This window comes from Gymnogyps californianus, chromosome 2 (assembly GCF_018139145.2).
Source record: "Gymnogyps californianus isolate 813 chromosome 2, ASM1813914v2, whole genome shotgun sequence".
NCBI classification, from domain to species: Eukaryota; Metazoa; Chordata; class Aves; order Accipitriformes; family Cathartidae; genus Gymnogyps; species Gymnogyps californianus.
In genome coordinates, this window is record NC_059472.1 from 160,686,692 (window position 1) to 160,701,395 (window position 14,704).

The following is a 14,704-nucleotide window of genomic DNA, read 5'->3' on the forward strand; positions in this document are numbered from 1 at the left end:
CAGTAGAGAACATGCTGTGCATTATGTATGCATGGTGCTGTTTTATTGACTATTACAAATCAAAGAGGATTTGTATGAATTTCATTAGATGCTTCTGACTATCCCAGTCCACATTAATATATAAGGACTTTATATAAGCATACGCAAGAAGTGTTGAAAGAATATTGGTAAGGTTACAAAGTCAGCGCCTCAGTTAGGAAATGTTTGGATACAAGTAGCTTGTCCAACTTAAATTCCTTTCTTTTCTACAGATACATTAAGATGCCCATGTATAAGCTTGTAACATACCATTGGAGTTGTGCTAAGGTACCCTGCCAGGCCTTCAGCTTCCTTGTTGGCACATATACTGACATTGAGCTACCAGCTTCTGTCCTCTCTTTGGAGAGGATATGTCAATCACAAAGAAGAATAACATATTTCCTGCAAAAGGATGCCAGGCAAATCGGTGAAGTATTCTCCTGTAGAGCGCAGGTCATGTGTAGATGCTGTGGCACTTGTCAGCCCTGTGTCTTCTCCTCTGTTGTCTCAGATGACAATAAGGATCTCTGTTCAGGCAACTGAATGCCGTCCTTCATATCCATTTACTCTCCTATGAGTTTAAACACTAGGTCATATGTAGATACTTGTGGTGAGATACCTGAGTTTAGGTGTCTTAATCTTAGTTAACTCCTGCCCATAATGTCAGATGACCCAATCCTATACCTTTGCTTTCTTCAGGAGGAATCTGTTTAATTTTTTTGGAGGTGGCCAATAGTGAACAGACTCTTCTGCCCATTCCCAACAAAGCTGTCTCACTCCCATCCTATGCTTTCAGCCACTCTGCGCTGTCTCTGCCTCATGACTGCTTCTTAATCCCAGTTTCCATTCTATGGATGTCTGAACTCAATTTCAATCCCCTTGCCCAGCAAGTATTAGATTCTGTCCTCTACCTCTCAATCCCTTGCTCCTTTTGAGATATTTCCAGACACCGTAGCTGCTTACTAGCTAGTCTGGCCAAATTCTCTCCCACACTCCTTCTCTTCTTTTGAGGATGTCAGTTGTTCAGTCCCACTGCTGCCAGTGCTTGTCCAGTCTAAGTGTCAAAGTCCCTGTATAAAGTAGCTGAATTTAGGTGCATTTTTTTAAGGAGAACAGAAAAGTTTGCCTGATGCAGTCTGCTCTGCCAAATCAAACTCTTTGACCCAAATCAAGGAGGAACTGAAAATCTCCCTCTAAAATTCACCAGAACATTGTGTCTTGTACAGAAATGGAATATTTTCTGCAACATTTTTTAGAAATGGCTTAAATATTTTGGCTGAAGTTTTCCCAGCTAGTTCCTGTTTGGGGCGGACGCGGCTTTGGAAAATTTCTGCCCTTTCTCCTTACAGTTTGGCAAGGCTTAAAGGCAACTTAAAACAGGTTGTTAAAATAGGAATTGCCAAATAGTACATTCAGATGCAATCCCTACAACTAGTTTTGTAAGGTATTAGAGCTGCTGACTTGCTGTGCAGCTTTCTGAGTAGCTGACACAGAAACTGCCTCTTAGTGATTTTTATAAACTGGAGAAGTTTAGTTGTGGGGTAAGATTGCTATGGACTGCTCTGTATTCTCCTGTTACCTCATTTCCTTGATGAAAAAAGAGATTAATTTGGCCTGAGAGCTTAGTTTAAGCAGCTGAATGTTTGCGGTTACATCTGGAGGAACAAGCTGATCTGGTGGTTGCTTAGAACAACACATTGAGTGTCTTAAAAAGATCTGTGTGCAATGGCACTTGTTGCCAGTGAGCATATTGTTGCGGGTGTGTATATGTGTGTGAGAGACGGAAACTTGAAGATACATCCCTGAAGTGCTGTGCTTGCTTTTTGTTCAATGTGAATGATGCCAGTTCTTTCTAAGAGGTGCTAATCTGTCAGCATTGGTACTGGCCATCTCCAAAGGTTGCATGCTAGAAGGATCTACAGAACATTTATTACACCCTATACAGAGACACACAACAGTCCACAGCACATTTCACAGCTTCCAATAGCAAGGCTTAGACCTGTCATGAAAACCAAAAGCCACCACCATAATGTGCTACAGGAAAGGGGCTGGAGTAATCAAGAGTGCTACCAGCTTTTTAGTTTGAAATTTACTTTCCCGGCATGAAGAATTTGTTAGATAAGTTCCCCAGGTGGCCCTGGAAAAGGGACCACACATAAAAAGATGAAAAACAACCAGACAAAGCACTTTCATATTGGGGCAGGAAGGAAGGAAGAAGAGGAAATCCCTCCTGTCACAAACACCTCCATTTGTTTTAACCTGGAGCGTGTGAATCACCTCTTCTTCTCCCAGTGATCCAATATTCAGTCCATGCAGGAACATAACGTTTGTCCTTTCAGTACATGAACCTCAAACTGTAGCACTAAGTTAGATAAACCTATTTATTTTTGTAAAATTGAAGTGAGAAATGGATTCAGGAAGAAGGTTAGCCATCTAATAATAAATTAGTGGATGTTGCTGGTGTTCAGTTTTCCCTGGATGGCTCTGAATCACTTGTCTGGGCAAGCCGTGGCTTGGAAGACCACAACTAAAATTATCACAGACAGATTAAGTAAAGGCTGAGAGGTTTTTGGGGATACTGGGCTGGCTTTCAGCTGGGATGTAGTCTAGAGTATGACACGATACCTGAATCATCATTGACTGGAGTAGGTGTTGGACTTGGCCCTGGGGAAGGAAATTCCACCTTGGAAATGCACTGCTAATATCTCTGTGGTGGTAGGAAAAAATAACAGATCTCGACGTTCCTGTAGACGGCCATATAGCACCATACTGCGCTCCTGTCAATGTTAGAAGTTGCCCTGGGTCACTCTTTGGACAGGATGCCTGTTAGGAACAAGTATGTACAGAAGAAAGGGGAATAGTTATTATTCTTGCCTAAAAATAAGCACAGTTACTAAGCTTCATATTACATTTAAATATAGTCCCAGTCAGTGGTCAATTCCTTCTATGACCTTGAAATCTAGCATTCAAAATGGTGTTTTCCAGGCAGTTACAGGGGTTTAATTTTCTTCTCCCAGTTCCTTTCTGCTTCCCTTCCTCCTGCCCTGGAGAAAATAAACCAAAATAGCTCTGTATCTACTGATGCTTGAGATGTTGTCACTGTATTACACAAAAATCTGACCTCACAGTCTAGCTTCCAAAAGCAATGAAAGATTATGTTGCAAAGTTCAAGTTAGAGATATTTCACTTATTCCTTTCCCAGAAATAGTGTCTGCTGATAAAATTTCGGTGGAAATCTGTACTGAGGGTCCTAAGAGAGGTAATCAGGCTCTAACACCAAGGAATGAATTCTGCAGAGAAAAACCTTGCGTAAAAAAGCTTTAGCTGAGGTGGAAGACAGTTTATTACACATGCCTGTGTGCTGTCAGAGTTTCAGCAGGAGGTCCCCGAGGACCTCCTGCAACTTGTTAAACATGGGTATTTCAGGAGCATTAGAGTGGAAGGCTGAGGGTCTGGGAAATTTGTTTTCAAAAGCTACTTTGCAATCAAGAAGAGAGGCAGTGGTCCTGGAGAAACAAATATCTCAAGCTGTACGTGGATGGAAATGTTTATTCTGTTTCAGGACATTATAACTGGTATATTATGCCACACTCATAATGTTTTCACTTCAAGTGCTAGGAGGGGGCAATCCAGGAATATTTTGTAGCTGTGATTTCTCCTTTTTTTTTTCTTCCAAAGTAGCTGACAACTTGTGCATTCTTGAAAAAAAATGCTGCTAACAATACATACATATAGTAATTAACATATTCTAAAGTAAATAAAATTCTATTTTCAGAATATGTTAATGAACTGTAGGGGAAGATTGTCTTTGGCAGGAGCACTACAGAGGTATCCAACAGCAAGGGCAAGGTTGAAAGACTTTCCGGAGTGGTTTGCATAGCCCTCAACCACTAACTGTTTGTTGCTCAAGATCCAAAGGTGCTGTTTGTCATACTTACTCCTGGTGTTGTGGCCAAATGCTCCCTTAGGTTTTTTCATGCTTCTTTATTTAATGCTGTATTATTATCTTTATATCATAATCACTCTAAATGATACTTGTTGCTGTATAATGTCCTGTTAAAAGGCAGTGTATCTGAATAGCCTATAGTCTAAAGAAGCAGCAAAGAACAGCCAGGAGGGGAGAAATGCGAGAGGTGAGGAAAAAGATCCTATATACAGAAAAGTTGTGAGAACAGCCATTAATGATTTTTCCTTTTCATGATAAATACAAATAAAGAAGAGTTGTGGTCATGCCTTCTTGTTCTAAATTGATACCCCTGCATTTTGCAGAAGTGGGTGCACAGCCTGGTGTAGAAAAGTCATTCTTGCTGATAAATCAGTGGAAGTAAGTAAGACCTGCCAGACTGAAGCACACTTTTGCCCTGGGCCATGCGGAGAGTCAACTTAGAGATTGGGACTGGGACCCACGTCCAACACCAGCTGCCTGCTCCTGTTGAAAAATGTGTATAGACTCATAAATACCAGAAAAGAAAGGAGAAGACATTTTATCAAACACATAAGAATGTGCTTTAAATTACTGAATGTTGCCCAAGAAACAAGATTTTGGTCTCCAACCTTCAAAACAGATGATCCTGCTGTTTATGGGACTTGTTCCTGTTCAGAAGCTAATCTAGTGCTGACAGCTGGAGGGAAGCGGTTGGGCACTTGCAGGGTGATTTCTGTAAGCTCGGCAAGCTTTTAGACATATGTTATCCAACACAGCGCTGTTACATAGTGATTAAAACAGACGTGATATAACAAAGTGGTATTTTGAGGTATGGAAATGGTCTTGCCAGGAGGTTTTCAAGATGCGATTGGACAGAGTGCTAGATAATCTCATCTAGGCTCCCCTTCCCACGAAAGGTTGGACCAGATGATCTTTCGAGGTCCCTTCCAACTTGGGCTATTCTATGACTTGGGGAATGTTGGATTAAATTGGTTAATCTTTTAAATTGATATGACATAATTTAGTATTCTGATTGCAGCCTTCAGTATTTTTGCCGCATAATTATAGGGGTTGTTTTTGTTAGAAGTGATGATAGATATCAAAGTGAGACATCTCTGCTAACTTCAGGTTTTCTTCAGGGCTGGTTCTTCAGCTGTACTGCTTGATTTCATTAAAGTGAGGTGCAGCTGGAAATTAATCTCAGATGTCTACAACCTAACAATGTCAATGAAAATGCTCTTGGTGGGATTTTAATATCGGCACACCTTGTAATCACAAATGCTATCCTGGGAGAATTAAAATAAGTGCCAGGAGTCTTCAATCAAGTAGGTTGACTGGATTATGTCTGTAGATAATGAGAAGTAGCTGTTGAGTAGTAAATTGAAAATGGTGAAGCCTGAAAGACAGAAGTCCTTGTGAGCAGAAAATGAAAGGGCCAGATGACTCGGTAATGTTAGTAGGTTATTTCCCGTAAACTGGTAGAGATGTCCCAAATTTGGTGCAGTAAACACTAAATGATAGATGAATAATGAACAAGAATGTTGAAAGGGAATTTCGAAGGGAAAAGTCTCAACTAGACAGTCAGGCTATGAAACCAGTGGATTGGAAATGCTGCTGGTACCCTGCGAGCCTCTGTGCCCCCGCTAATTTGAAAGGTTTTAACATTGTGTTTTCTTCTTCTTCACACATAGGCTCAGCTCCCCAAGAAGACACTGACAGTACAATTATTAACATCATGGTGTGTCCCTTCCTTAGGTAGGAGGACAGGGTTTGAACTGAGAGAGGAATTTAGTAACGTTTATTGAATTGAGCCCTGCCAGTGCAATAGTGATGCATTGGGCCAGTTTGCTGAAGGCAGCAGGTTTGGGGCTTGCGGTGCTGCCCCCAGTTGAGACTGGGGTGTTTGGGGCATGTCTGGAAGCCCAGGTGTCTGTGGAAGAGGACTTCAGTGTGAGGAATCAAACAAGGGATGCTTTGTTTGTGGGCTGTAGCTGTCGCTGCTGATTTTATTTGTGGGTTTAGGCCAATATTGTGTCAAATGTACAAAGTTTAAAAAAAATAATTCAGTTTTCTTCCAGTTTTATGAAAATGCTCAAAGTATGTTAAGAAAAATAATATTGAACTCTTCTTAAACAAACCTCACCAAGATTTGATTGAGAAGAGAGACCCATCAGCCTTTGGGGCTTGCCAGAGTTTATCCAAGAGGTGACTGGGAATAGAATGGATACCCTGCCAGCCTCAACCACAAAGCCATCTTTCATCACTTAAAATATAGATGTAACAGGGAGTATGGACCATGGGAGGTGGGAAGACCTAAAAATGTTCACATGCAACACTAGCTTTTATGTATGTATCTGTATCTATATATATGTGTGTATAGTTTTCAGTTAGGTATATATATTCACACACATTATTACTCCTATTGATCAGGATCAGGGTATGAGTAAGATGAATTCAGTGACAGATTACACCCTTTTCTTTGTAGGGTGTAAAGGTTACAGCCTTTAAAAGACTTCCCCTTTTAAATTATTTCATGAACCTTTTAAGTGGAAAAAAACTTCTATTACGTATGCCTTAGTGATTGCTTTGTGTGCAATGCTGTCTTACCTTTAAAAAAACCAAAACAAACAAACAAAAAACCAAAACATCCCAGAATACTAAAGAAACGAACATAAGCTTTTCTTCTGCAATGATCATTTGTACTTGTATTTGATTTCTAAAATTTTGTTGGTTGTTTATTTGTTGGATTCTTTAAAATCAAATTGTGTTCACTTTTCTTTAGACAAATTTTGTTTCTAGGACGTATTTAAAGTGCTGTTGCCTGTGGTCAGAGACTTCGAGAGCACACTTTTCTTTCCGGTGTGGGTAGATTATTTTAAATTATTATTGACATGGCAAAATTAGGAAGTAAAACCTAAACTCTGTGTGTGCTCTTATTTGTTGGGGTTTTTTTGGTTTTTTTTTTTGTGGTGGAAATCAAACATTTAATCTTAAAATAACTGCACTCTTACTGGGTGCATCCTATATCCAGAATTGCTATTTGCAAGCTTCTGCCCATTAAATAAACACTGAACTTTTATCATAAATGGCATCTATTTCAGAGCTCATTACCACATGGCTTCCACTGTGCTAGCGGTGCCACAAAAAAACAGCAGGGCTTTGCCTCCAAGCATCTTGCATCCTTTTGGGGAGAGAACGTGGCTCTTATGAGAGGTCCCTGAGCTCCAGCATCAGCGGAGGGGAGCCGGGTGCCCCGACCACCGGTCCTTTCCCACGTGGCTGCTCTGCCGACAGCCCCAGCCCATGCTGGATCATTCTTCCCTGAGAGCTGGGCAACTCGCGGGTGTTGTGGCAGCAGATGAAACAGCCTGGCTCTCAGGTAAATGGTCCATCTGTATTCCAAAAATCCCTGCAATCATCTGTAGTTACAGTCTAAAAGTCTGACTGCTCTTTCCGATAGGAAGTAGCTTAATATTGTGGATGTAGCTATTCCTAAAGCGTTCATGCCAGTCTGCAAATGTCCATGTTGCTCATACCCATTACATTCAGCCCCCAACCGCTGCATGTCTCTAAATGAAAATGAGTGGATAAACTGGTTTACTTTATTTTCATTATGCTGTCAAATACGTTTACCGCATTATTTATGATGAATTTGTGACTCTGTGTCAAGTTTCTGCATTGCAATATATTTATTTAAAAGTATTTATTTTCTGGCAATGCTGACCTAGTTTAAATGCTGCGGGGTTCTGTTGCCTCCATTTTTTTCAGCAGCCGGTTGATACCAGAAGAGAACTTTGTACTTCAGCTTCTAAACCTTTGATGACATTTTAACTGCTCATTACTGTATGTAGGCAGCCACTTTATCCTTTTCTAGGTGGGCTCTTGCTTCAATTCAGAGTTAATGGTTACTATTTATTGCATACTTTAAACTTGTGTGCAGCAAAGTTGCTACGTGCTCACAGTGCCTTAGAAAACCCAGAATCCCCAACATGAAGAACATACTGTCCCTAGCCAGGCTGTGCAAAGTTGTGAGTATGTGGGTAATTTACCTGTGCCCTGGAGTCACGGGGACAACTTAGACGAAATAACTCAACGTCCAGCATGACTGAGTCCTAAGATGGGTGACAAATAGTCAGGAGGTTCAATGAAATTAAAACATGCTGTGCAGCGTGCAAGAGCATCTTAATTCCTGGATAGTTGTGCTGTGATGTTATTGTAGCGGGATGTTTTCTTTTGGGTAAATAATTAGTGCTCTCCAGAGAGCTGCATATGTGCTCTAGCGTTATATGTACTCAGCCACAAGCTTTAAGCCAGGCTTAAAATATTATAGACAGTTCAGGTGTGGCTGGTTTTATGTGGAGCTAATTACCATCACCTTTTTCTCCTTACTGCCTCATTGTTCCACCCCATTCCCTGGCTTTTTTGGCACCGACTCCCCCATCCTTGTTGCTGCTGCAGCCCCCAAGAGCAGTGCATGTTGCCAAAGGAGGGAGCACGAAGGAGCCCAAAGGCAGACGGATCAAGGAGGCAGCAGCAGAGCTGAGGCATCTCCGTTCATCCATGCTGCCGTTGCCGTGTCCTCATGGAAGTGCTGGTCCTTAGAGGTCCCACTCTGGGACCAGTGAAGCTGAAAAGTCATATTGCAGAGTACACATTTTCATAGATCCCAGTAAAGAGTCTTGGTTATGCACACAGATACACAAGGATTTTTTATGTTGAAGCCCATGGTTGGAGCTCTTACTCTTAACCCACCAGTTCCTACTGCCATGTGGTTTTCTCCCATTTCTAGATGCTGCAGTATCATCCTTCTTCTGTTGTCTTGTGGGACTATTTCTGTCCCACAAAGGGTGTTTCTCAGCCAAGCCCTTAAGGGGTATGCTAGAAGCAGGGTAAGACCTGTCTCCTGTCTTTCAGGACTTCTAAAATTCAGTGCCTTTGTTAGAGAAGGAAAGCACTGGGCTCTCTGAGCTGGCCCACAGGGTGTAATTCAGGTCATACTGAGTCACTGATCGCTACCCTTGAGTTTTGCACAATTCTGATTCAAAACCTCCCAGAGCATCGCTGATACCAGTGTCACAGCCCCTCTGAATGCCTCAGGCAAGGCTGAATGAGGGACCACCAAGTCTCCGACATTAATTTTGCTCTCTGATTTATTAGTCCTCGGAGATCAGGACATCTCTGAGGGACTTCACCCACATCATAGAGGATTACAGTCCAAAGTGTCAGTCCTTCACTCCGTGAGTTATTGAACACTGTGTCCTAGCCCAACCCTCATAATTCTCCCCTGTCGCTCAAAGACCTCCGCTGACCCCAGACACAGCACAGCTCTGCGCTGGCACCTCTCCAGGAGTGCCTCCGGCTGCCTCCTCCCCACCATGAAAGAGGCTGCATCCCTCCCTCTGCATAGCTCTAGACAGGGGGACAAAGTGGGAAAGGCAGTGGGAAGGATCAGTGCGGAGCAGGACACAAGGCTACTACTGTGCAGCCTCCAGTACTGTCATTGTATGAACACCTAATCATTTAAATATCATTTGCATTTGGGTATATATGTAAACACTGAGAAAAAAACCCCCTGCTTTAGTCCTGCTGAAGAACTAGATGTATTAATTCGAGCATGCAGCTATCCTGCTTTTGGTACCCAAGCTGGCCGAGGCGTCTCTGGCACAGTGTGATCCACCTTCACTGCAGAGGCTTGCAGGGTGCTCCCTCCCACGGGGGAGATGGGCACTTACTCACTGGGGTTTGGTGTTTCTCACATGGATGCTCGCCTTCTGGCTTGTCAACAGTGAGTCAGGAATCCCAGCTATTCGGTTCATTGCTTGGTAGATCATGCTGAAAAACGGCAAAGAAAACACTGTGACTGTTTGAGATGAATAATGGAATAAACTGTGGATTTTGTTTTTCATAGGATATTTTTCTCCACTCCTCTCTCTTTCCATTTTGTACTATCTCTGCCACCCTAATTTCCAGTTTTGCCTGATTTGGGGCGATGGACTCCACAGTTCATCCCCACCTCTTATTCTTGGGGCTTAATGCTTTTTTTCCTTGTACTCCCTTTTCCAACCCTTGCAGGTCACAGCTGCCCTTTGCCAAACATCAACTCTTGAGAGACTACTTTGGGTGTCCTACTAAGAGCTGTTGTGGTGCAGTTCAGGAATTTTCTCTCCCCGTTTCATCTTTCCCTTGGGCTCTGCTGGTCTCCCAACTGCTTCTGTGGCTTTCCCTGCCCTTCAAGGAGATGCTGCTTTCACCCGAGCATCCCCCAAGTGCATTGGCTTCTTGGCTGCAGGCTGCTGTGGTGCACATCTGTATTGCGTGTCGCTTTTGGTTGCTGCTCCCTGTGCTCAGTAGGAGCGGGGACAGGGCAACCATGAACGATGACTGCATTCCTTGTAAAAATATGAAAAATCTTTCTCAATTACACACTGAACAAAAGCCCTGCCCTGCCACGTAGAGCTCTGGCTCACCGTATGCTTCAGTAATTGCTATATGCTGCCACATTTCTAAGCAGTATCTTCACAGACACTAGCTCCATTGATTTCAAGGGACTGCTTGCCTAGTAAGAACAAGGAAACTATAATGGAAGCAGGCCCTATGAACTCATCTAATTTATGTAGTACTTACAAAACCACCAGATCTTTGTGGAAAATTATAGAATATAAATAATACCAAGCAATCGCCAGGCATTTTCAGTCTCCTCTGGGAAATTGTAGAAGGTTGCTGTACTGCCAGTTTGAAATTTATCATACTTTAGGCTTGTACTTGGACCAAAAGATGAAATAGAGTTGGTGTTTTGGAACAGCTCAAGGGAATTGTGCAGGAATTGTGTGCAACCAAATCTGAAGCTGATTGAGGGTCTGGCTCTGAATTTTTGCAAACCAGAACCGTTAAACTCTTCAAATGGAAAAACAAGATACAGCTGGTACAACACTGACTGTGTTTCAGTTGGGGAAGCAATTTTGTAGCTTTACACTGGTGAAAATGTGATAGTTATGAATCTGCTTTCCTCATAGTTTGGTCTTTGGACCATAAGCGAGTGTTTGATTCACTGTCAAAGGCACAAGTGGGTTTTGGTGATTTTTCTCCCCCAGCATTACTGCCTGGTAAAGTGTGAAAATCGTACGGTCAGTCCACATAGGCAAGTGATCTAGAAGTGCTCCAAAATGAAACCTTTTTTAAAGACGTGTTTATAAAATGAGTAATGACTGCTGAGCTTGAAATGCAAAGACTTAAGAATTTGGAAAAAAAAAAATTAAATCTGAAAAATTTATTTGCATAGGATGTTGATTATATAAAGCATTTTCTGGAGGCTTATACATTGTCCTTAACATATAAAGAAACAGTTGGAATTTTGGATACCCTATTAATACAGACTCCTAGAACTTGTCAATAAGGTACAGTTGAAAACATAATTTAATGACTTTATTTGGGTGATTTCTCATGTTTCACCATCTTTTGCAAGATGATGTACATTAACTCACTGCTGCTTGTTGTCACCGAGGCTGCTGCATTTCAGTCCTGAGCCTCAGCATCTCTGATCAGAGCACGTGCACTTGAAATCCCAATTTGAAACCAGGTATTTATTCAGACATCAGGTTGTTTTTTCTTGGATCTTCACTAGTTGCCTCGCCAGCCACATCTGAGCACAGGTATTTGAACTGGGAATATTTCAGTCATAAGAGAGGTTTTAATTAATTAATAAAGAATACATAAATATTTACATAAATGTGATTTTGACACCTCAAGCCTGTAGATTCAAGAATAGCTTGGGCTTCTTTGGTAGGACATGTCAATGTAAATGTGAGTAATCATTAAATAATGGTAAGAAACGATAACAATAAAACCCCTCTGCCTATTTTTCATCCCAGAAGGATGAAAGAAAATGGCACATTATTCAGTGTTTTTCATGAATGTCAGAAACTGGACAGAAACCAAAAACTAGTTCAGCAAATATTTATGAAATGGTATCTAAACCATTAACTGTTCTGCTTATCTGAGATGTAGTTGTGCAATGTTTCTTCTGCTTCGTACTCCTTATCCAAAGGTGGGGGAGGAAAAGGCATGTTTTCAAGGGAGAATTTGTGCCAAATCAGACTTTGAGACCAGAACCAGTTTTGAAAATTAATTAAAAAACCCCCCACCTTAATAGGTCTGGGTGATTCTTGAAATTGGCTACATCAGACTGAGCACTGTGAGTGATTTGGAAGGGATGATTTAGGGATATGGGACATTTTCCTGGCTGTTAATACCCCTTTTATTTGATCTGATCTCTAATCCTTTTAAGTTAGCTATACAGGGAAGCATTTGAGCTGAACCTTGCTTTGCAGTCTGGCTTATAGGAGAACCTCTTTTATTCCAAGACGAATCCAGTCTTCCCTTTTGCCCTCTCTAGGTCAGCCACAGATGCCTTCCTTTCTCCTACAGCTCAAGTAGGAGAGACACAAATGTGTTTTGCTTGCTCCAGCTGGTTGACTGGTTTCTCTGGTACCCCTGAAACAGAATTTAAGAGGAAGCTTGTTTATTTTCCTAAACTATTTGTATATTCTGCATGCATAAAATATTCATTTAGTTGGGGAAAAACCTTCTAAATGCTAAATATTTGTTCATTTCTGTGTTAGAAAGGGCTGCCGCTGAGCTTGTCTTAAAATAGTTTGAGTAATAGCTGCCATTTGCGAGTGAACAGTATGTACCATTTTCGGCTTTTTTGCTCTGAAGGGACTTGTTTTATCAGATGCGCTTAGCACACCGAGGGAAGGGAGGGCAGTGGCCATTTCCTAGGACGTGCTTTCTGCCTGGCACACGAGGGGCATCAGCTGGACCTCACCTTTGTTGCTGCTGAAGAAAAACTCCTGCCTGGCTTCAGTGACATTTATTATTTGATTTATACAGAATTAAGGGCAGTGTTGGTTTCACCCAGTTGCAAAGGGGTGCAGGATCCTGCGATGAATAGGATAAATAGATTGAGAGTGATGCTTAGCCAAGCCCACCTCACTGTAACGATTTAGTGACCGGTAGCCATTAATTAAAGCAAACCCTTCATGTTAAAGATTATTTTAATTCATCATCACAAATGCTATTTTGAAATGGCCAAGAACGGATTGGCAATGCTTCATGGCTCAGGATCTGGCCACCTGTTTCTCCAGAGACGTGTCAGTTCATTGCACGAGTATTTTGATGCCTTTTATTAAAATATTGGAAGCTGCAGAGATGATCTTTCTGCCTTTTGCCTCCATGTTAGCTTTGTTCTACCAGAGGTGACCTCATCCGTGGCAGCCCTCGATAGTGTCTTGGCCAAGGATATGGCCCCATGGTCTGGGGGGTGATTTCTTTGCCAGTAAAGGACACTGTGAGATTGGCTGGTGGAGTAATCAAAGCTGAACGTGATTATAAAGAGGGATTTGTCAAATAATTCTTAATGAAGAAGAAAACTCAGATCCCCACCATCCTTCAGCTCCTACTGGGAGAGTTTGCATTGCTCTGCTAGCACTTGCTCACGTGATACCCTTTCAAAATCTCTGCTATTATCTTTATTTTCAACGGTAACGTTATTATACTTTGTGCTCGGACACTGTGTTTTCCCAGTGAGGTCTTTATAATAAATTACAAAGTCAATTAAGTCTTCCTCTGTTCCTGCTGCAGATGGGAAAACTTAAGCCCAGAGAAATAATGTGACTTTTCTACAGCTACAAAGTGGACTTGTGGTTAAGAGGGGAATAGGGCTGTTATGGTGCAGCAGATACTCCAGCAGTTGAAAATGCATCTGCTGCTCTGTGCTGCCTTCCCCCAAGTATTAGATACTGATGCAGGCACAGCCTCAGTTATCTGAAACTTCTGCTATTGAAAACAGGATCCCTTTTTCTTCTGATCACATTAAAAACGTCTGTGGTTATTTGAACTCTCCAACTTCCCTGGTGTACCCCAACATTTAGCTAATGCATCCAATACGGTGCTTAATTACCTGCTTGTACCGTCCGTGCGCGTCGCTGGCCCCCGTCAGAGTTAATGTGGCAGGTTGCTGCAGTCGTGTAATCGAATCCTGCGATGCCTAAAGCATTTTTGGCAGGGAGCCTGCAGCGAGGGAGAAAACCGTCGCCTGCCTTCTCCTGAGTTACCTACCGCTCCTGCCATCCTCTCGCAGCGCCGCGATGGGAAGGAGGAACACACCCAGCCCTGGTCCCCATCTGTTGCAGCATCGGCTTCAGTAGCAGAGCCTGAGATGTTTAAATGCGCTTGCCTTTAGGGAAAAGCTTTGAATGCAGTTCTTCAATGGACGTTTCCAGCCAGACTGCAGGATTTTTCAGAGCTGTAAGTCAGAATGAGGCTCAATTGTCTGTGGGTTTCTTTGCATTTGATTATTTTTTTATTTTTTTTTTAAATTTATTTATCTTAGCAGGGGGAATAGGCTTTGCATTCATTTAGGTGGACGCCCAAGTGCACTGCAGGACTCTGCTGAGAGGCAGACATTCTTCAGCCTAAGAAATGCATGGTTCTCGGGTATTTGGGGTTTTTTTAATCGTGTTTTGTCTCTTTTGTATGCATGGCTGGCACAGGGCTGTTGTCCTGTTTTTAGAGCATTTAATTACAATAGATACTCCAAGGCTAAACAAAATGTTCTTTTATCTAGTTAAAGAATGTAGCTTGGGTTTTTTTTTTTTTTCCTTGCATAACTTTTTCTTAGTGTTTTGGAAAGAGAGATTATCTTTTGGGGGGTGTTTATTTAATTTCAGCCTAAAACCATCTGGTCTCTGCATCCTGCAATGC

The 14,704-nt window shown here is 42.0% G+C and overlaps 1 protein-coding gene across 2 annotated transcripts in view; it reads left to right on the forward strand.

Moving 5' to 3' along the window:
- PRKAG2 (protein kinase AMP-activated non-catalytic subunit gamma 2) overlaps positions 1-14,704 on the forward strand; it is a 231,013-nt gene that overhangs the window by 40,950 nt on the left and 175,359 nt on the right. Inside the window, exons 1-2 of one of the 2 annotated variants that reach the window (XM_050915877.1) lie at positions 14,168-14,248; positions 14,363-14,413. The exons of the other annotated variant lie outside the window; for it this stretch is intronic. Coding sequence (XP_050771834.1) covers positions 14,168-14,248; positions 14,363-14,413 — 132 coding nt within the window. Of the gene's footprint in view, positions 1-14,167; positions 14,249-14,362; positions 14,414-14,704 lie in introns of those variants that run through there. 2 annotated transcript variants of the gene reach the window in all.